Source organism: Chelonus insularis, unplaced genomic scaffold (genome assembly GCF_013357705.1).
Source record: "Chelonus insularis isolate UGA/USDA-ARS -01 unplaced genomic scaffold, ASM1335770v1 scaffold_303_pilon, whole genome shotgun sequence".
NCBI classification, from domain to species: domain Eukaryota; kingdom Metazoa; phylum Arthropoda; class Insecta; order Hymenoptera; family Braconidae; genus Chelonus; species Chelonus insularis.
The window spans coordinates 384,826-405,612 of NW_023276792.1; the positions used below are offsets into that span (position 1 = coordinate 384,826).

The 20,787-nt window shown below is 28.3% G+C and overlaps 2 protein-coding genes across 3 annotated transcripts; both read left to right on the forward strand.

Annotated features, from left to right (window-relative positions):
• The first annotated feature begins 996 nt into the window (after window positions 1-996).
• On the forward strand, window positions 997-2,572 carry Mp20 (Muscle protein 20). Its single transcript, XM_035094107.1, has 4 exons — window positions 997-1,139; window positions 1,275-1,486; window positions 1,590-1,710; window positions 1,927-2,572. Exons 1-4 carry the CDS (start codon window positions 1,110-1,112, stop codon window positions 2,116-2,118), a joined length of 555 nt encoding a protein of 184 aa, XP_034949998.1. The 5' UTR covers window positions 997-1,109; the 3' UTR covers window positions 2,119-2,572.
• Window positions 2,573-10,374: 7,802 nt separating this feature from the next.
• LOC118073458 (muscle LIM protein Mlp84B-like) lies at window positions 10,375-20,710 on the forward strand. Of its 2 annotated transcripts, none has more exons than XM_035093963.1 (9): window positions 10,375-10,530; window positions 11,893-12,018; window positions 12,884-13,043; window positions 15,691-15,820; window positions 16,523-16,619; window positions 18,349-18,436; window positions 18,981-19,277; window positions 19,353-19,673; window positions 19,782-20,710. In XM_035093963.1, exons 2-9 carry the CDS (start codon window positions 11,904-11,906, stop codon window positions 20,056-20,058), a joined length of 1,485 nt encoding a protein of 494 aa, XP_034949854.1. In that variant the 5' UTR covers window positions 10,375-10,530; window positions 11,893-11,903; the 3' UTR covers window positions 20,059-20,710. The 2 variants fall into 2 exon arrangements, with proteins under 2 accessions (XP_034949854.1, XP_034949855.1); XM_035093964.1 differs by lacking the exons at window positions 16,523-16,619; window positions 18,349-18,436 and adding exons at window positions 16,928-17,024; window positions 18,029-18,113.
• Window positions 20,711-20,787: the final 77 nt, after the last annotated feature.

Sequence of the window (20,787 nt, forward strand, 5' to 3'; positions counted from 1 at the left end):
CTACAGACAACTGATGAACAACATGATTAATATAGCTATATTTTGTGATGTTATTATATTTTGTAATTATAGTCTATTATTAATACAAATCTTTATAATAAAAAAATATTATTTAAATAATTATATTAAATACTTTCTTGCATTCTTTATTTTTTATCAAATATTTTTTATGATTATATGCAAAAAAAGTCTAATTCATTAGAGTAACAATACATTTTCCTATTCTTCATAATAAATAGGGCGAAACTATGCAAATTATTCACGAAATGCTTTTCTTACTCATGAATTGATATGTATATATTAATTTTCAATCTTCATTTAATGTCATTGGTGACAATAATATCTAAATAATCATAATTCATTCTTGCCAAGATAAAATCGTTGCTTTTGACATAGCCTACCAAGTAGAAGCTTCCAACAAACGCGCAGATGTCTGGATATATTTAAAGTTGAGTCAGAATCTAAAGATTCCTGCTTGGTGAAAATATTCTCCATGTAATTTTAATAAAAGAAATATTACACAACGCAATGAATTGGTGCATGTATTCAAATCATTTATTTACTTCGTCCACTCATTCATTGTAACTCACATTGCGAGAAATTAAGATAATCCATCTGGACCAACCAATTATAACTTGACCCATTTTCTTCCAACAATATTTAGAAAGATATTCACCTTGAAAATAGCGTTGTAACAGAGCATGTTGACGTTGATTGAGCCGCCAAAATTATTTTTATTTATATTATTTTTTTTTAATCAAAAATTCCTAACATAATTTTAATTTTGTCGTCAGCAACTTGAAACCTCTGCTGGAAGGAAAGAAAATGACAACTCATTATTAGATTTAAAAATATTTTTTATGGAATGCCTTTCCGATAAGATTTCTATTTCACAGTTGTTTGAAGAAATATTACTAGATTGCTAAGTTTAGATTCGAAAATTGTGGAAACTGAGAGAGAAGTGATGACTTAAAGACTTTTATTCAAAATGACGTTTCGGGCAGCGTGGGTTGTTGAGTTATACCAAGGAGTATAAAAGTCTGTTGCTCTTGGTCTCAATACTTCAGTAAACCCTCAGTTATCGTCCACGAAAAAAGTTGTATAAAAAAATGGCCCTTGAACGTCAAGTTCGTGCTAAGGTACGAAAAATTGTGATTTAGTGCAAAGCTATTGAAACACAAATTAAATAATTATTGAATAAATAAATGAAGCAAAGAGTGTTTTATTGTATTAGTTTATTATTAATTAAATTTTATATTAATTTTTAATATTAGGTATTAGCTAAACGTGATCCACAACAGGAGAAAGAAGCACAAGAATGGATTGAAACAATCCTTGGAAAAAAATTCCCTCCAGGTGAATTGTATGAAGATGTCATTCGCGATGGACAAGTTCTCTGTGAAGTTATGAACAAACTTGCTCCAGGATCTATTCCAAAAATTAACACCAGCGGTGGACAATTCAAAATGATGGAAAACATCAATAAGTAAGTTCCATTGCATATTTTTATCTCTAATTTAATGATATTAAGTAAAAAAATTTGATACCATGGTTTAAAACATTTTAATTTAAATTATTTTTCATTGTAGCTTCCAAAAAGCTATGAAAGCATATGGAGTCGCAGATGTTGATGTATTCCAGACATCAGATTTATATGAAAAGAAAGATATATCTCAAGTCACTACTTCCTTATTTGCACTTGGTCGCACGGTAACTATCAAAAATTTTAATTAAACAAAAAGCAATATAAAACATAGAAATATCGTGACTAGAAAACTTACAAATTTATCAACTAATTTTTAAAAAATGTTAGTTTAAAACAGATCCTAAAAACTAAATCATTATTTTGTTTCTTCAGTATATATTCTGAATTTTCTAATCATAATGAAGTATTGGATGGTTTAATAAATTGAATTATCTTTACAGACATATTTACATCCTGAATGGAAAGGACCTTACTTAGGACCAAAACCATCCGAAGAACACAAACGAGAATTTACAGAAGAACAATTAAGAGCTGGACAAACTATTGTTGGTCTCCAAGCTGGTTCCAACAAAGGTGCATCCCAAGCTGGACAAAATATTGGTGCTGGTCGCAAAATTATCCTTGGAAAGTAAAATCATATGAAATTTTTTCCTACTACTATTGTAAACTATATTTATTTTAATTTTTATAAATGAATATTATTAATACATGTTTAAGTGTATTATTTAATACAGTACAAGCATTGTAATCCAAATGAAATAATTCTCACCGGATATTTTTTTATAAATAACGTATCATTTACTCAGTCTTTCATCAGTCATCTTTCAAAAATTTAAATAAAAAATGTAAAATAAATTGGGCAATAAAAATTGATATGACCTCATTTTTTCAAGACACAGCAATAACGTCGTAAATAAAAAATTCTAACATTTACATGGAATTTACGCGGTCAAAACGTCAGTTATTATGGTTTAGGTTGACCTTGGGATTATTTATATTTAATCCAGGACATTTCACAGAGTAAGACAAATTTATAAAAACATTGACAATAAATCTTTCAATATTTCGAGCTTGAATGTAACAAAATTCGATGACAACTTATTTACAACATATTTATATTAATAATTTTGAGAAATTATAATGAACATGAGTAACATTATTTCTAAAAAAAATCGATACAGTCGATTTAAACATTTTATCTAAAATTTCTCAACTTTGTGAAAATAAACATTGTTTGTTTATCTGGTTCAAATATGTGCAATTACACGTTTCGTTGATTCTTTATCTTTCTTTCTAAAAGTAGAGAAGTGAATCGTGTGGGTTATTTGTCAGACGGCTGACTGCAAGCGTTGCAAATCTACTTGAAGATGTCGTTACGTGTGGCTGATTGCATCATTTGTATATGCACTAATTGTAATTAAATCCACATTTTAACATAAAATTGATTACTTTTAATAATAGCATAAAATTTTTTAAATTTCCATTGTTCCAATATTTTTTTCCGTATATATTTTTCCTTATTCTATTGTACTGTGAATATAGAAAGTTAAAATGTTAATTTTGATCATCATTTTCTGATCGAAAGTTAATTAACTTTCGAATGCGATATTTCTAATTATGAAAATGACATTAGCAATTTTGAAAAATAATCAAAAATATACTTAAAGGAATGGGAATTTCCGGCCATTCACAATCGAATTAAAACTCTCAAATGAACAGTAGTAATTGAGTTAATCTCTTTTATCTTATAAGCAACCGGAAATTGATTCATTGGCTTAAGTTACAATATGATTTCCAATCACTGTCTCCTAAGTAATAAATATTCAAGTGATTGATGAATTTTTAAGTCACAGTTGAGCTGTCAATATCTTGATAAACTTCATATTATTATTACAGGTATATGAGATATCTTAATCTCTGGTCTGTTGATAATATAACAAAATTATAACTTTGTGTAAAATAATTTTACATTGTCACCAAATCTTGACATTTAACAGACGAGAGTGGCATGATTGTTATAGTGAGACAAATGTCATTAATTTACGTAAATATTTATAGAGTCTCTCTTGGCTTCGACTTTGTTTTGTGTTGAGTATATTGTCCTCTTATTTCATCAAATATTTCATAACAAATCTTTCATTTTTGTGAATAACGATAACTAATGTGTTATTTAATAATATCAACTTAACTAACATAATATTACATTTTTACACAATATTGTTTACTTCTTCAAAATGTAATTTTTATTCATGTATTTTTCCATTAACTTCTTTTTAATACTAGAGATAAATATTTTTTTAAATTTTACGTAATTAATTATTTTATTCAAGAATAATAATAATAACGAAAGTAGTAGTAATAACTAGAATAATAATTTTACAACCAAAGTTAACTGATGGTAAAATCACTATTCACTTTTGACTTAGCTTATACTGCTAAAGTTCGATTCAATTTCATCTGCAACTGATAGAGAAATTTTTCAAAATAATTTATTTTATTCTAAAATATTGAAAAATGTTAAAAAAAATCATCAACAATTTGGAATAAAAAATTTTTTTATTATCAGTTAAACAAAGTATTTCAATTTTAAAAATAGAATTAAAAATTTTTTTCACTATTTAATTGCACTTTTTATTAACAAACGATTCACAAATCAGAAATAATTAATTGGCACACTTAGGCTGTTGATAATAGTACAAATCGCGTGACAACAAGAGTTTAGTAAAGGAGTCAAAGAGAGTAAAACCGGTGAGTAAGACTCATCTATACGTTCGAATGAGTCATCCAACTTCTGGTGGGATTTATAGGTATTTCTTGCGTATCTTTGCCAAGAAGTTAACTCATTTATTTTCGTTCTTATGCCATCGTAATCGCCCACATTTACGTGAAGCTGATATTACGATGATCTCTCCAAAAATTTACCGAAAGTGTTACGAGTTTAGAAACGATATGTGAATCGTTATGTCATCGAAAGAAAAAATTTGCACATATTTTGTGGATTAGTCACACAAAGCCGTTGCAATTTTTTTTTCTTTATCCCAGAGATTTATTTCCCGGATCATGAATCTCATGAAAATGACTTGTATTCAGCACAATTAACTTAAATTGTCACTCATTAGACGGAGATTTCTGTTGATTACATTACCTCATTTAATTGACAGTTACAAAAATATCTGGAAAATTTTCGAATTTTTATCTTTTTTTAATACACACTTTCCACTTGGTTGTGATCTTTTTTTAAATAAAGGCCATGCACCCTTCGAGACATCTTGTTACTCTTGTTCTATATCGAGATTCTTAAGATATTGTCACTCATAAATAAACACCTCGACAAAATCTACAAAAATAAATACATTTATTTAATCAATGATCATTGAAAGAATATTATTTTTCATCTTTTTATTAAATGAATAAAGTTAATTGTTGATTAAAAAATTGTTAATACTGAATTTTCATTCTTGAAATTTATATTGAACTTTTAGAAACCAGATAAAATTCAGATGAATTATTTCTCAGGGATATTTTCGAATAATTTTAAATTGATATTACATAAGAAAATATTTAATCCAATAATTCATAGAGAATACTTTGATTTTCCAAATAATATCTTTCTTTTTATAAAATCATCTCAATAAACAATATACAACAAGCATAAACTAAGATTACATTTTTTTCTTCTTAAATTAATTTCTTTCAATTACTTCAAATCCGTTAAATAAAAGCACTTGTAAGATTTTTTTATTGCTATAAAAATAAAATTAAAATAAATTATTTTATGAATATTTTCACTAAATTTTCATTTCGCCCAAGGACGCTTGTTCAATCCAAAAATATGCGTTGAGTTACTTAGTCGTAAAACCACACGATGGCCAAAAATCGGTTGTGGTAGAGCAGAGAAAGATATATAATTTATTATCACATTAATTCAACCATATATTGTTTTTTCTTCTAAAACTTTTTTTATTAATGAATCCAATATAAGTAACAGAGTTGAAGATACTCGTAAATATTTCATCAATTAATACCCATATATGTGGCTTTGTTCCAAACATTTAGAACTGTTTGAATGCTAAAATAAAGAAAAATCTCTATGATTCAAATTTTATCGTAAGAAAGTGTCGTTTAAGATTTGAAATGAGTCACTCGCATGTGCAAGTAATGTCTCGAGGGCGTCTGCTAGTCACATGCTAAATTTGGTTACCTTAGAACGAGGATTGTATTACGTGTGGAGTACTCTAATATTTCGGTTTTCTCTCGGTATGCCGTCGCTTCTGGTAGTGTTGTTTTGTACTTTTAGCATCAATTTATATTCATAAATACAAATAAAACACTTTATTATTATTATTATATTACCATCCTTAACGTCATGAAGCTCGATGAATATTAGTATAAGCTTTTAGATTTAATAATATTTTGGGTGATCTGTTCTTATAAAAACATTCGTAACTTTAATTTGAAATGATATAAATTGGCTCATTAAATAGATATGTTCATTTACAACTCGATAAACATATCAATGATCTTGAGAGAAACTTAACACAAGCACTTCACATATGCATTGATAATTCCTTCATTTCCTCGCTTCTCGAATTATCGAAATGCCTTAACTAATTATAGAATGAATCGTGTAAGACGGTCTCTTGGTTAAAACTTCTTATGCCTTGTATTACACAGCATTCCAAAAAAAAATTTTGATTACATAAATTTGTTAGTTTTAAAAAAGTAAAAATGAAAATTATTATTTTATTAAATTCATCTTTATTTTAATCAACGTTCGACTTTATATTTGAATTATTAAAAATCAGTTATTCTAAATTATTTAAAGATTTTTGGATTTATAAAAGTTTCCATTGTTCTTTCATCATTTATCTTTAGATAGAAAACGATGGATGCATTAAAGAATGAAAGAATAAGATATTTATTTATCTGATTTAATTTATTAAGAAATATTATTTTTTATTTTAATTAATAATAATTTTTTTGAGATAATTTTATCTTGTATGAAAACGGTAAAAACTTTTCAACAATTAATCGATAATTTATAAACGTCTCTTAATTAGAAAATATTAATTTTAATCTATTTTAGTGAGATGTAATTTTCTTAATTTCATTAAAACATTAAATTAATATTAAATTGTTCTCATTTATTTGATAATAAAGTGATTTTTTCTCTGTATCATTATTAAATTTTGTTGAAACAAAAACTATAATAATAAAGACGTTTCTTTAGTCAAAATGAATTTAATCAAAATAATGAATGTTAAAATCTTATTTATTAATTATTAGAAGGATCAGAAAGTGTATTTTCTTTTTTTAAAATAAATATATAATACTTCTTCGATCTGTTGAAAGACTTCACATTCTTAAAAATGATTAAATTAATAATAAAAATAAAATTTTCTTTCAATGATTATCATTTAATATTAAACAGTAATTAACAAAATATTTTTTGACAAAATTACCTTGTTTATCAGTGCTATTTGTGTAGGTTTTGTTATAATTTCATGAGAGATGATCGCATCATTCATTCATTCTTCCTTAGTATTGAGGTAATCACACTTTAGTACAACCTCAAGACTATTTAATTTCAAGACATTCTTGAAATCGTCATAACAAACAAAAAGTGCACAAAAAATTATTTAACTAACTCCAAGCTGGCATGTTGAAATTTTTTGTATTTTCCGCAAGAACAACTTTAATCCATTTACTGCTGGTGGATTCGTCTGGCTTATACACATACACATAATGTGTAAGAGCGTGAACATTGTCGACCACATTATGCGTTTGGTCTATATACTATATGCAATTCACAATCTTCTGAGCTTTATTCTATCCGCGTATGTTATCTCTGCATTTCTCTCTACAATAACGTTCGTCTATGCCACTTCTATTTACTCGTTCTCGCTCGTTCACCCACCGTTTTCCGTATTTACTTCATGCTAACCCCCGTCGCTAAAGTCCATCTGCATAACATTTTTTCATTCTTTACCTATCTCGTATGAGAGCCAGTTATTCTACGATTTTATTATGTCAACCACGGTCTTCTAGACTTATCAATAAAAAAGTATCTTTTCTTCATAATTAATCTTTTTTTTTTCAACATACTTTATTGACATATAATTGCATATATTCCAGAAACTATTAATATAAGAAGTGGCTATATTTTGAAGGAAGAATATAATCCAAAAAGTCAAAAGGTGTTTTCGAGTAAATATTATTTAAATATTTTCTAAAAAATTCTTTAGAATATTTAACAAAGTAAAATTTATTATTTCTGGTATAATTCATGACTCTTTTACGTATCGAAATCTTGGGAGTTATCTTTAAAAAAGTTTGAACGGATCTTGAGAAGATTGGATGTAAAAGAACTATTTTATTTTTAATCTTATAAAATATACAGTAAAAAATGTTAGCTTAAAATGAGAGTTGTTTTTTTACAAACTGATAAAAATAGTATAAATTAATGACACTATTAACTTGATGATTGAGTGTTCTGATTTAATTGTTTTAATACTACTTTTGATATGATAGGTATGATAGCTCACAATAATTATCTAATATATCCTTTAATAAATACTTACAACAGTGAATATATGATTAAAGACTGAATTTTTTTATACTAACTTTCCCTTATATGATAATATGTCAGTAGGAGGATCAGGGCTAAAAATAATGCAGAGTAAATATTACTAGTAGATTTAAAAGAGATTTAAAAGATGCCTAAAATAAATGAGTTAAATCTCGTAATATGATCGACGTAATTGTGAATAGATACTTTAACTATTATAAATAAACAGTCAACACAATTGAATTTGAAATATACATACATTTATCTTTATTTTTATACTCAATAACAAATTCGTTGGTTTACATAACTGTATTAAAGAATCAAAATTAAATAGAAATAACCACTAAATTCTTGTATATGAACTCCTACTCTTCATTATTTTTTTAATACAAGAAAATTCCAAGTAACTTAAAATATAAAGATATTTTTGAAAATTTTGTGGTATAAGTTATTTAAATATTCTTCAAATTCTGGCAAGGAAATTTTACAAAAAATCATTTGGTCTTATGTTATTATAGTTCAGTGAACTTGATTAAAAATTTAATTAGGTTCGATTTTTTTTTCAAATGTCAATGAAAAGAATTGAACCAGGTGTTGTTGATGTTTCTAATAGGATATTTATTTAAGTAAGATCAGCATTTTACAGCTAGATGATTGAGACAAAAAAAATAATAGCAAATTTTCTCCATATTCATTTTTTCTTTAAGTTATTGTAATTATGAGAAATTAAAACATATCTTTGTTCTCTAACGTTAATTATTTATAATTCTTAACTAACTTCTAGTGAATTATGCTTCTCACTAATTTCAAATAAAAATCTTTGATGAGAAATTTGATAAAATTGAACGACAAAATGGTTCATAAATATATTTGAAGTAATATTAAATCAAGTAAAGCATTTTTAAATTATTCAAGAAAGTTTACGAAATATTCAAAACCACCAGGTATAATTCGAACTACATAAAAAGCACCTGAAGATTTATAACACGTTTTAGAATATCGTTTTAAGTGAATAGGGATAATAAAATATCAACTGATGATATAAAAGGATTGTTATTATCTTAATAAATATATTACTATGTCAGATTCAATTGAAAACAAATTGAAAACATGAAACTGTCAGTCCAACGACTCAAGATCAGAATCTGAGGTCAGCGTGCTCGTGCATTTTCTCGACATTGCATTACGTCCAACAATTGTATGAGTCTAATAGGTATTTTAAAATAAATATTCAAAATAACTTGCCAAAAATAACGATTGTTTTATTTTTGTATTACCAATGTATTTTTAAATTACACAATCAACAATTAATTTATGTACTGCTAACAAATTTTATTAATGAGAACTACTTATCGATTTATCATTAGAACAATGAAAATAATTCCTCAATCTAGATTTATCAACTTTCAAACAATAAATAAAGTTTACACAAAATCATTTTCATCACTAGAAATTACAACATTCAACATCATCGATGAAAAATGAATAATAAACAAATCAATTTGACCCGTGATTGATGATAAAATTCATTTCATAACAAATTTGAATTTAAATCACTGGTATTTATTTATATTGAATACAAATCTAAGAAATAAACAAATACAATTAAAAGAATAATTAAAAACTTTACAATGAATACATTAACAATGCGTGAGTAAATGTACATTAAAGTTTTCTAGGGAATGTAAAAGAAGATAAAATTAAAGCAAAAGAGGATGCATAAAGCAATAAATAAAAATGGTATTCAATCAGGTAGAGCATTAAAAGCTCGAGCAAGATCACACGTGTGCATCCAGCACGCGACACAACGTTGACTCTTCTCATATACATACATGAGCATACGGGGGAGTTTAGATTATAAACGGGGAATACTTAAGCATGTAAGATGGATCTGGACTGAATATAACGAAGGGACAGAGGAGTTGACGCTAGAAATAGAAATTTGAGCAAGTAACTATTAATAGTAGATGAGTGCGTGCCGTTACTTCTCTCTCTCTCCCTTTTTTCTTTCTATTTCACTCATACATCACGTCCCCGTTCCCTCTTTTCACTGACCACCCACTCAAAGAGGTAGTCCAGCCACTCATAGTAATTATTTTATCTTATTCCCACGTATTTTTTTCTGGTTAATTTCCCGCTCTTTTTGCCTACAACACTCTCGTTGGTAGGTTCCCTTCCAAGCCCTTAAATCATCCCCTCTTCTTAGAGCTTCACTTTCCTCTCCGTTGATTGCACTCCGCCCGGCTTTTGCCGCCATTCTAATTCCCCTTCACCTCACCACCATTCCTTGTCCATCTTCTTACCGCCACTGACGTTTCGATGCACGTGCCGTGTGCAAAGCTCGGTATGACTAGGACGAGCTCGCGGCGAAAACAGCCATTCGAATCCAGTATTAGTGCGGTGCAGAGTGTAAACGGTGTCTATCTAAACCTATCGCTCCGAGAATTTCATTTGCCCTCGATCGATATACCTAGTGGTGAGTACAAGATACAACCATTCAGAGCCGACACATTGAGAGTGAGAATGAGCGAATGAGAACCACTGCCTTCGTATGATCAATTATGAGCTTTTTTCAAATCATCGTGAACACATCGTGACCAGTAAATACATAGTGATCATCATTATCTTGCATAAATAAATGTGACAATAAAATTTCTTTTCTATTACATATGAGTTTTGTCGAAAGAAAATACATATGAGCTTTAAAGCTGAAAGCTCGAGGAGATCATCAGCGGGAAAAAGACACCCGTGCGCGGTCGAGGACGTACCTTCCCTAATACGGCGTCGCCGGGTTGCCGGCCTACGATTTAGCTTGCGCTGCACGGATATAGAACCGCCTGCCTCCCTCCCCTCGTCATATCACCCGCTCTCTTCCCTCTATAACTTAAGTCTTACTCCATACTTTACTTTTCCTGACTGGTTCAACTCGAGTGCAAGAAACATGCTCGAAAATAGACCTACAACACGCGCCAAATTACCGGTCAATTGTTTACAATTCTATCTTGTTTGTTTCTCCTTTTTCATGCCACTTAAATTTTAAATTAATTATTATCGTCATTTTAATGTTTTTACTTCTTTCCCTCCGATGAGCTTAATGGCATAAAACGTTAATTATTTATCTCAATTCTATATTCAAATCGACAGAATTAAATAATCCGACTCAGCTTCCGTGCTTTCGTGTTACGGAGGAGTCACGGAAATAGAATAGGATTACAGCGTTAGTATTTTTGGAAATTTTTGAAACGATGAGAAGAAATATTATCTCGCTTAAAACATGTAAATTTAGTTATTTCCATTCTTTTTATTATTTTTTTTTTTTATTAAAAGTTAATTTTTGAATCATTATTCTTAGTTTTGGAAAACTTGAAATTTTTTTTTGTCGAATCATTAGTAAATTAATAATTATTTCAACGTTTAAAATAATCGAGTAATGATGATCATAATTTAATTTTTGATTGAATGCATCGTAATTAAACATTTTATAATGAAAAAAAACCGTAACGTTTTTCGACGTGTTATTGAATAAATATATTTAAACTTGAATAATGAAGTAAATAAAAAAGCAGCATTCGTTAATTAGCTATCGATATATCAAACAGAAATTAACAGATGTATTTTTGTAATTAGCTAGAACTTTTGAATAACGGAAAAGTTAAATTGAAAAAAGAAAGCACACGATTATTGTGGCTGATTCGCAGATGAAGTAGTCACGGCCACAATAATCAGACATGAGTGTCTGATTATTGTCCGTGATTCTACTTGTAATGTAGTTACGAGAATCAATGTAACGCTCAATTGATTTTATATATATATTTAATATTACTTACAATAATTGCAGCATAAACGAAAATGCCTTTCAAGCCAGTAGAAAATCCAAAATGCCCCAAATGCGGCAAATCCGTTTATGCCGCAGAAGAACGTGTTGCTGGAGGACTCAAATGGCATAAAATGTGCTTCAAATGCGGTAAGTCTCTTATCTTAACAAATAATTAAATATTTTGAACAATTTCCATTTCAACTGCATGGTAAAATCCATTAAAAATTAACATATATTCGTAAATTATTTTTCCGAATTTTAATTGAAATTTAGATCACTATTCTCTCTTAAACTGAATCAGTGAAAATTACTGCAAATCAGTTAATATTTATTGGTTCACTTAAGACAGTTGATCGTCAATAAATAATTGGTTAAATTAATTCTCAAACATAATTTAATTATGTTTATGTCTTGAATTCAATAATATTTTTTCAATTATAATAATCAGATTATAATAATAAATAATAATAATAATAATAATAATAATAATAATAATGCGAATATGATTCAGTTTTCTGGAATTTCGTCTCTCAAAATAAAAAAGAGATTAGATATTCAATTAATAATAAAAATTTCAAGATGAATTTCTTCTATATATTTCTTTCATAAAATATTTTTTTAATTATTTCAACGGAAACTCATTAAATTTTAGACATCCTACTCAAAGGATAAACTATAGAAATAGATTTCCAACAATTCAGTTCATCAAATACACCAAAAAAGTATAATAAATCTCTTCAATGACTTTTCTCTTAGCTACTAATAACTCATTTTCTATTCTAACCTATATTTTATTTAAACAAGATTCATCTATTCATTTTTTAGAACTTTATGTTTAATAAATACACTTTAAATTTTACTTATAAATATCTGACAAAATTTAAATATATAATCAACCTTTCTCAGTTTCATTGAAAATTTTTATTTTTAGAGTTAAAATTACTCTCGTTGTAAAGTGAACTTCTTTTATTAACTTAGTAAAAAAAAATGATAAAAAATTATATTGTTTCAGGTTTGTGTGGTAAACTCCTCGACTCGACAAACTGCTCCGAGCACGAAGGTGAGCTTTTCTGCAAAGTCTGCCACGCCCGGAAATTCGGTCCCAAGGGTTACGGATTTGGTGGTGGTGCAGGCTGCCTATCCATGGATCAAGGCGAGCACCTGCAGAGAGAGTGAGTGCCGCAAGGAGATCGCCCCCGTTGCGTCTCCCGACAGTCATGTCCTGAGATCCATCTACCCCCCAACCCCCTCAGCCTTTTTCAACGTACAAAATTACCCCTGTAAATACCTACATCGCGAAATACCGATCATTCTGCATCAAATCCTAACGATTGTTTGTTCAATTACAGTAAACTATTCGATTAAATTTATTACCGATTTACAACACACGTAAAGAAAAAAGAGTTAATATTTCTCTTCAATAATCAATCGTTACAATTATTGATTATATGTGTGAATTGTAAGGAAAAAATATCAAAAATCGATAATAATTTTAATTATGAATAGCACTTTTATCCCCCTTCAACCCCATGTTTTCTTGTATTTAATTGAGAAAATTTCAAATCCGAGACGACTAACATGAAATAAAATTAATGAATTGACCTCTTATTTATTTTGATAAATTTTGTTCCAATATGACAAATAATTTTTAATTGTATTGTGCCCTTTTTTTTAAAATGTGCATAATGAATCTTACGAGACATAAGCACTTTAAATAATATAACGGTAATATTTGAATTATTGTGATGAAACTAGTTCGGAGCGAGTATGTTTTTTTGTTTCATTTGTTGTCTCTCTTTCGTACAATTGTTTTCACTGTATTACATTTCCTTCTATTATTTATTTATATACATTGTTTATCAACATAAAGAAAAACAACACACTTATTATGACTTTAGACAATGCTTGAAAGAATAATTATAACACTATTAAAAAAATATACTGTTATTGACAAAATTAATTTATTAATTAAGCCAACAGAGAATTATAATGATTATTATTTACACATCTACACAAACAATACTGACAAAAAAATAGTTTTAGGATAATTTGTACCACCTGTAATAAATGCATCATTAAATGTGATTACCAAAAAAAAACCAAGAATAATTTCAACATATTTTTACCTTTTTATTAATCTTTATTTTTACTAGAATTATAGGTTTTGTCGTAGTGATGAGATAATAATTAGAAATAAATTATCTCAAAACACTGAATAACACTGTGAATGTGAATGAGGATTTTTCCACTTTGTTTTTGTGTTTTTTTCCTCATCAAGTTTTTTATTATCAACAAAAGACAAATACCAAAAAAAAAACAGACAAATTTCCTTCTAAAGTTCAATGGATTGAAATGAATACCAAAAAAAAGAATGCCTACACCCGCCCCCGCCAGCCCCGCCGAGTTCGAGCCATCGGAGGCCCATTGATAAATCCGAATCACACCCACACACATGCATTCGTGACTATAATGGTGAGCACCGAGAAAAATAATTGCCAATTCCGCGTGATAAAGCTTACCCACGTATAAAAATCCTGCACGGCCTTTTTTTATATTTATTTCAATAGTCTCTTTTTATTATTCTGGAATTTTTATTATTTATTTATCTATCCACGTAAAAATAATTTCATTATTTTTAATTACAGATTTAATCGAATTTTCAATAATCGATTGAATTTGTTTAGTCATACTCGAAAAAAAATTCAAAAAAAAGGATTCGAATGTTAATTAAAATTTGTTTTTAAATTCTTTTTTTATTCACAATAAAAATCTAATGAGAACAAAATATTGATTTTCGAATTTCAATTATCAAAGATGATTCTTTATATTTCAATTTTTTAAATCTTTTATAAAAAATCAAAACAATTCATATTTTTCTTTTAAAATCAGTTTTAAAGCTGTATAAAAAAGGAATTTAAATGATAAAACATTTTTTTTCTTTAGATAAAATTTTTTATGTGGAAAAGATAAATAAATATACAACTTGCAAACCTTTGATTATTTAAAACGACTAATCCATTGTTTTGAACCGATTAACTCTCGATATTTTAACGGACCCAACCAAGCCGGTCCAGCCCGCAGAAGCCTCGTTCAAATTCTTCACCATTTGTATCTTCTTGCCATTCTTTCTCACTTTCCAATCAAAATTTCTCTTTCTTCTTACTATCTTATTTCAGACTGCAATCTTTCAATTGGACTTATTGTTAACTGAAAGAATGTATTTCATTACCTTGTAATTATCTTCCGCGCTTTCTTCCCTTTCTATAATTTAATGTGATGATTTTTATCAATAAATGACAATTCTTTAATTGTCATGTGCTTTTTGGCTCTCCTCTCGGGGCTCGGCGGAAGTGACTCGCGTGGTCGGGGTAATTCTACTAACCATAAACTAACTTACAATCTTCATCTAACAACATTATGCTGTCGGGATTATTAGTCATTTATTGTTAAAATATTTCTATCATTATTTCATGTAGTTGACTTCATTCTATTATTTAATATCAATTACTTTTTATATTTTATTACTTTCCTTTATGCTATTCTGTATCTAATGAATTGGCGTAATTTCTTTTTGAACTTTGCTGCTTCTTTTTCTATTAATTTGATTTAAATTAATAGAGTAAAATTGAATATAATGCTGTATAAGAAAATGCTTTTTGCTATTTTTCATAAAAATAAACCATTTTTTCTTTTATTTTTAGAAGGGAAAAATGTTGGTTTTAAAATTTTTAAATAATATTTTTATATATAACTGATTATTAATTAATAACTATACTCTCATTTAAATTCAGATGAACTAAATAATTTTTTCATTTACAGTGGTGACTTTTCAAGAGGATCTAATGCAGTATTAGAACCCCGTGCAATTGCCAAAGCTCCAGAAGGTGAGGGATGTCCACGGTGTGGAGGATTTGTTTATGCAGCAGAACAAATGCTTGCAAGAGGAAGAGTGAGTACATGAAATAGATAAAAACTATAATATTTAATTATATATATTTTTATAATCATCACTATTATGTAAATTATTTATAATAGAGCTTTGATAAGTGCCGTGAATTTCGTGAAATCTGAGGATCATTTATAGATATGTGTAGGATATAGTTCAAGGAATATTAGCATGAAAATAATTTTGATGGAAAATTTTCGTGCTTGAGTTATCGTTGGTGGCGGCCCAAAAAAGAGTTCGACTACTTGGCGCTGTAGCCAAATGTGGTTTTAGTGTATACTACATGTGCTATATGTGTACTTGATACATCTAGCACATAGCAACGAAATTGAAAAATAGACCAAGCCAAGAAAGAGAAATTAAACGGGCAAACTTAATTGTCAGTGTTATTAGATTCTTTGCCAATATCTACTACACAAATTGCGTGGATTATTACTCTATGATAATAGTAGTGATGATTATAAGTAATAATTAATAAGATTTATTTACTATCGAAATAATTAAAAAATTTTCATCTAAAAAAATCTTACGTTTGAGTAAAGAAAAATAATTGCTGATATTTTTTTGCAAAAAATCAAACACAAAACGATGATTTAAAAAAATCAATAATATTAGATTGTAAGAAAATCCAACGATAAATATGAAACCGTGCGTGAGTACTTCCCAAACCCGTTGTCATTATGTTTCCTGAATTCTTATGACTAGGCCTACCATAAGGCATGCTTCAAGTGCAAAATTTGCCAGCGGACACTGGACTCTACGCTTCATTGCGATGGTCCGGATCGCGAAGTATATTGCCGAGGTATCATTCGTAGAAACCACAAAAATATCACATTTTAAGTTTTTTTTTCTATAATTATGTTTAAATAATTACTTCACATTTTTTTTTCGTTTTTTCCATCCCCATTCTAATGATTTAAAATATTTCTATGGAATATAAACACACATTCCAGAAAATTAAAAATAAATAAACTTACTGCACGTTGATAAGTCAACAGTGATATAAAAAATATTCACGAAATAATTGTTAAATAATTTTAAAATATCTCTACAAGTGACTAACCATTGATTGACTTGAAAAATAAACCCATCTTTGTGTCTAATGTATAGCAATGGCACAGAGAATGTTTTAAATGTGGCACCTGTTCCAAAAGATTAGACTCCGTCAACTGTTGTGAGGGTCCAGACAAGGATATTTACTGCAAAGGTGAGAAGAAAATAGATAAAATACATCTCAGTCACAAGTTACGAGACATTCATTAAAAGCTTGATATTACTGTCAGCTTGAAATAAAAAAATTCAAGTGTTAATTTATAGTTAATTTAATCAACTGCGACAATCTTTCAAAAATACAAAATGTCGCTTGTAAAAAATTAATCATGTCATGATATTCAATTTCAATGATATTATAGCTGAAAAAAGCTAAAAACATAAAAATAAGTAATTTAGAGAACATTGTTATAATAAATTAGTTTCATTTTTGTATTAAATATAAAAGAGAATCAATGTATTTATTATTTCCATTTATTTTTTAAACTTTAATCATTGAATGATCTTGAAATATTCATTAATGGAGTACATTTGATAAGAATCTTTCTCTATGAACATTTCTCTTTTAAGTATTAATTTGATTTATTTCCATTATAAAGATAATTAGTTTTGTTTAATATAATAAACAAATGTCGGTTTAAAATCAATTTAAACTATTTTAAAAAAATTTGAGTCAAGAAATGAATATTCTTCATTACTTAGCAAAGATTTAATTATTTTTTTCAAACCATTACTGACACTGCAAATCTAAAATTTGAAAGTGTTTTAAATTAAAACACCACGATTTGCAGTGGAATTAACGATTTTTTAACATTTTTAAAAATTATTCGATTTTTTATTCAACCATTTCTTTATTGATTTGAATAGACAAAAGTAATCATATAAATTATAATTTAATGATGATCACATCCAGCATGATAGAACCTTTATCACAACTGTATTTTTAGAATAATTATTCTTAGTAAGCTTGGAGATGAAAATTAATAGAATTATCTGTAAACAATTATTCAAATAATAATAATAATAATGGACTCTAAAGTACTTTATTTTATTGTCAAAGCCAATAGAAATTTTTTATAAAATTTAAAATGATTAAAAAAAGTATCGTAACTTGACTAAACATAAACACTAAAAATCCTGGTTAACAAAAATTTTGTTCAGTTTGTTATGGCAAGAAGTTCGGTCCAAAGGGTTACGGATACGGTCAGGGCGGTGGTGCCCTTCAAAGTGACTGCTACGCTAACGGGTGGGTTTATTAGAACAATTCAAAAACTATCAGCTTTCACAACCATAACTCATGTATTTATATATTTTGAGAGCAAACTAAACTCAAAAATAAGAACAATTTAATTTGAAATTATTTCTCCGTAAAATAGCAAAAAAAAACTTTAAGGACATAGTAAAATTTTTGCCTTGGCTTTATTACGCTCTTATAATTATAAAAACAAAAAAACAAACAATTCCGCTTCTTTGCTTAACAGCTTGCTATCCGAAGAAATTCGGGCCGCGGGGCATTGGTCATGCGGGGCTAGTATGGCTCGGGCTGCAGTGCGACGTTGAGGACGAATGGTACGCGCGTCCTATAACTCTGAAACCATAAATGTTATGTGTTTTTCCTTTGCATATTTTGGATTTTTGAATCATCAATAAGAGAAAGAAGCTTTTTTTATGATTATTCCAAAGAATATTGTCATATATTCCATCATTTTTCAACAATAATAAAAAAACATAATTAGTTTAATTCTTTTCTTAATGTAATGGAATGAAAAAGATCCTTGATTAAATAAATCTTTGGGTTTGCAAACCTAATTATTTGTTTGGTGATAATTTAATATTCGCTTATACTGTAACTAATGTATGAATTCTTTTTTAACTCCCTTGTTATAAGATATTTAATTTCAAATCTGATCACCATCATCAAGTAATGATCATCTTTTCCTTGGACTTGAATTTTTCAGACACAAATCTAACATATTGAAATTAAATACCTTATCCACAAATTTGTTTTAAACAAATATTTAGTTGCATGCCTGAGAGTTTTTTTTTACTTTGATTGAAAAAAAATGTATGAACACAAAGGAAATATTTCAATAAATCAATTAAATTCCATTAGCGATGCAGCTCCTCGCACGACTGTGATTGATACTGCAGCAATAAAAGCACCACCAGGTAAAGGTTGTCCTCGTTGTGGTGGAGTAGTCTTTGCTGCTGAACAAGTGTTAGCCAAAGGAAGAGAATGGCATAGAAAATGTTTCAAATGTCATGATTGTACGAAAACACTTGATTCAATAATTGCTTGTGATGGTCCAGACAAAGATGTTTATTGTAAAACTTGTTATGGAAAAAAATGGGGCCCTCATGGTTATGGATTTGCTTGTGGATCAGGATTTTTACAGACCGATGGATTGACGTAAGTAGAGATGAAAAAAAATATTTTCTTCATCACTATTAATATAGAAAGTTAATGAATATTTTAAATTTATAGAGAAGAAGAACTGTCAGCCAGCAGACCCTTCTACAATCCTGATACAACTTCAATAAAAGCTCCAGAAGGTCAAGGGTGTCCTCGTTGTGGTGGAATGGTCTTCGCAGCTGAGCAACAGCTTGCTAAAGGAACAATGTGGCACAAAAAATGCTTCAATTGTGCTGAATGCCATCGACCTCTTGATTCAATGCTTGCTTGTGATGGACCTGATAAAGAAATCCATTGTCGTGCATGTTATGGTAAACTTTTTGGGCCCAAAGGCTTTGGATTTGGTCACACTCCAACTTTAGTTTCTACGAATGGAGACACTGCCCCTTCATAGTATGTTTCTGCTTGATTTTTATTAAAGAATATAACGAAATTTTAAATTTAATACAATGTTCATTTAGTATGTCGTTAAATTAATAAACTTGAATTCAATTTATTTAGTATCGACGCTAAGCCCCAAGTTGGATCAAAAAGCAGTGATGGACGTGGCTGTGCGCGATGTGGATATCCAGTTTACGCTGCCGAACAAATGATTTCAAAAGATAGAATGTGGCATAAACGTTGCTTCAGTTGTGGCGCTTGCCATCGTTCTTTAGATTCAACAAATCTTAATGACGGACCTGATGGTGATATCTATTGTCGTGGCTGTTACGGAAGGAACTTTGGACCTCGTGGAGTTGGTTTTGGAATAGGTGCTGGTACCCTAACGATGGCTTAAATATTTTAACTTAAGATTACTTCCTTCCTTTGATTTATCTATATTTAATTATTTTTTTCTGTTTTTTTTTCTTTTCATCATAAATAATAAAAAAACACTAATCAGCCGATGTAGATATCAAATCGTCAATCACCGCAAATTCGATCGAAACGAACGCGAGACGATGAACAAATTTATTTCATGTTATTTAATAACCTTCTGATGTTTATTTGTTAAGAATAAATTAAATTACGAATCGTTTAAAAGTTATTAACAAGTCGTGGGAAGCATTTTATATTTTTTTTCAATGATTTTTTTTAAACAATTTTTTTTATGTAATTCATAAAAAAAAAATTAAAATGTTGCCTTCGACAATATTAAAATACGAACGACTATTTCACAAAAGTGCGACAAATCTATTTTTTACAATTAAAATAATGCCAAGAGACTAAACTTTGATCTAAATTTAAGTAATCTTAGTGTTTCTTTCATCTAATAATATTTAATTTAATGTATTTAAATTAATTAAAAAACTTCTCTTGTAATTTAGTGCGCGTTTTCCTACAAATAAAAGGATTATAACGATATATGATCTCCAAGTCAACAGGAGTTTATGTATAATGAAAAATAATAATAAAAAATTATTTTCAATAAATATAAATTTTAAAAATAATCATTCATTTTTCATTGTAACCATTAAGTTAGTAGTGATTATAAATTATAGATGATTGTGTAAAACACTGATGTCAT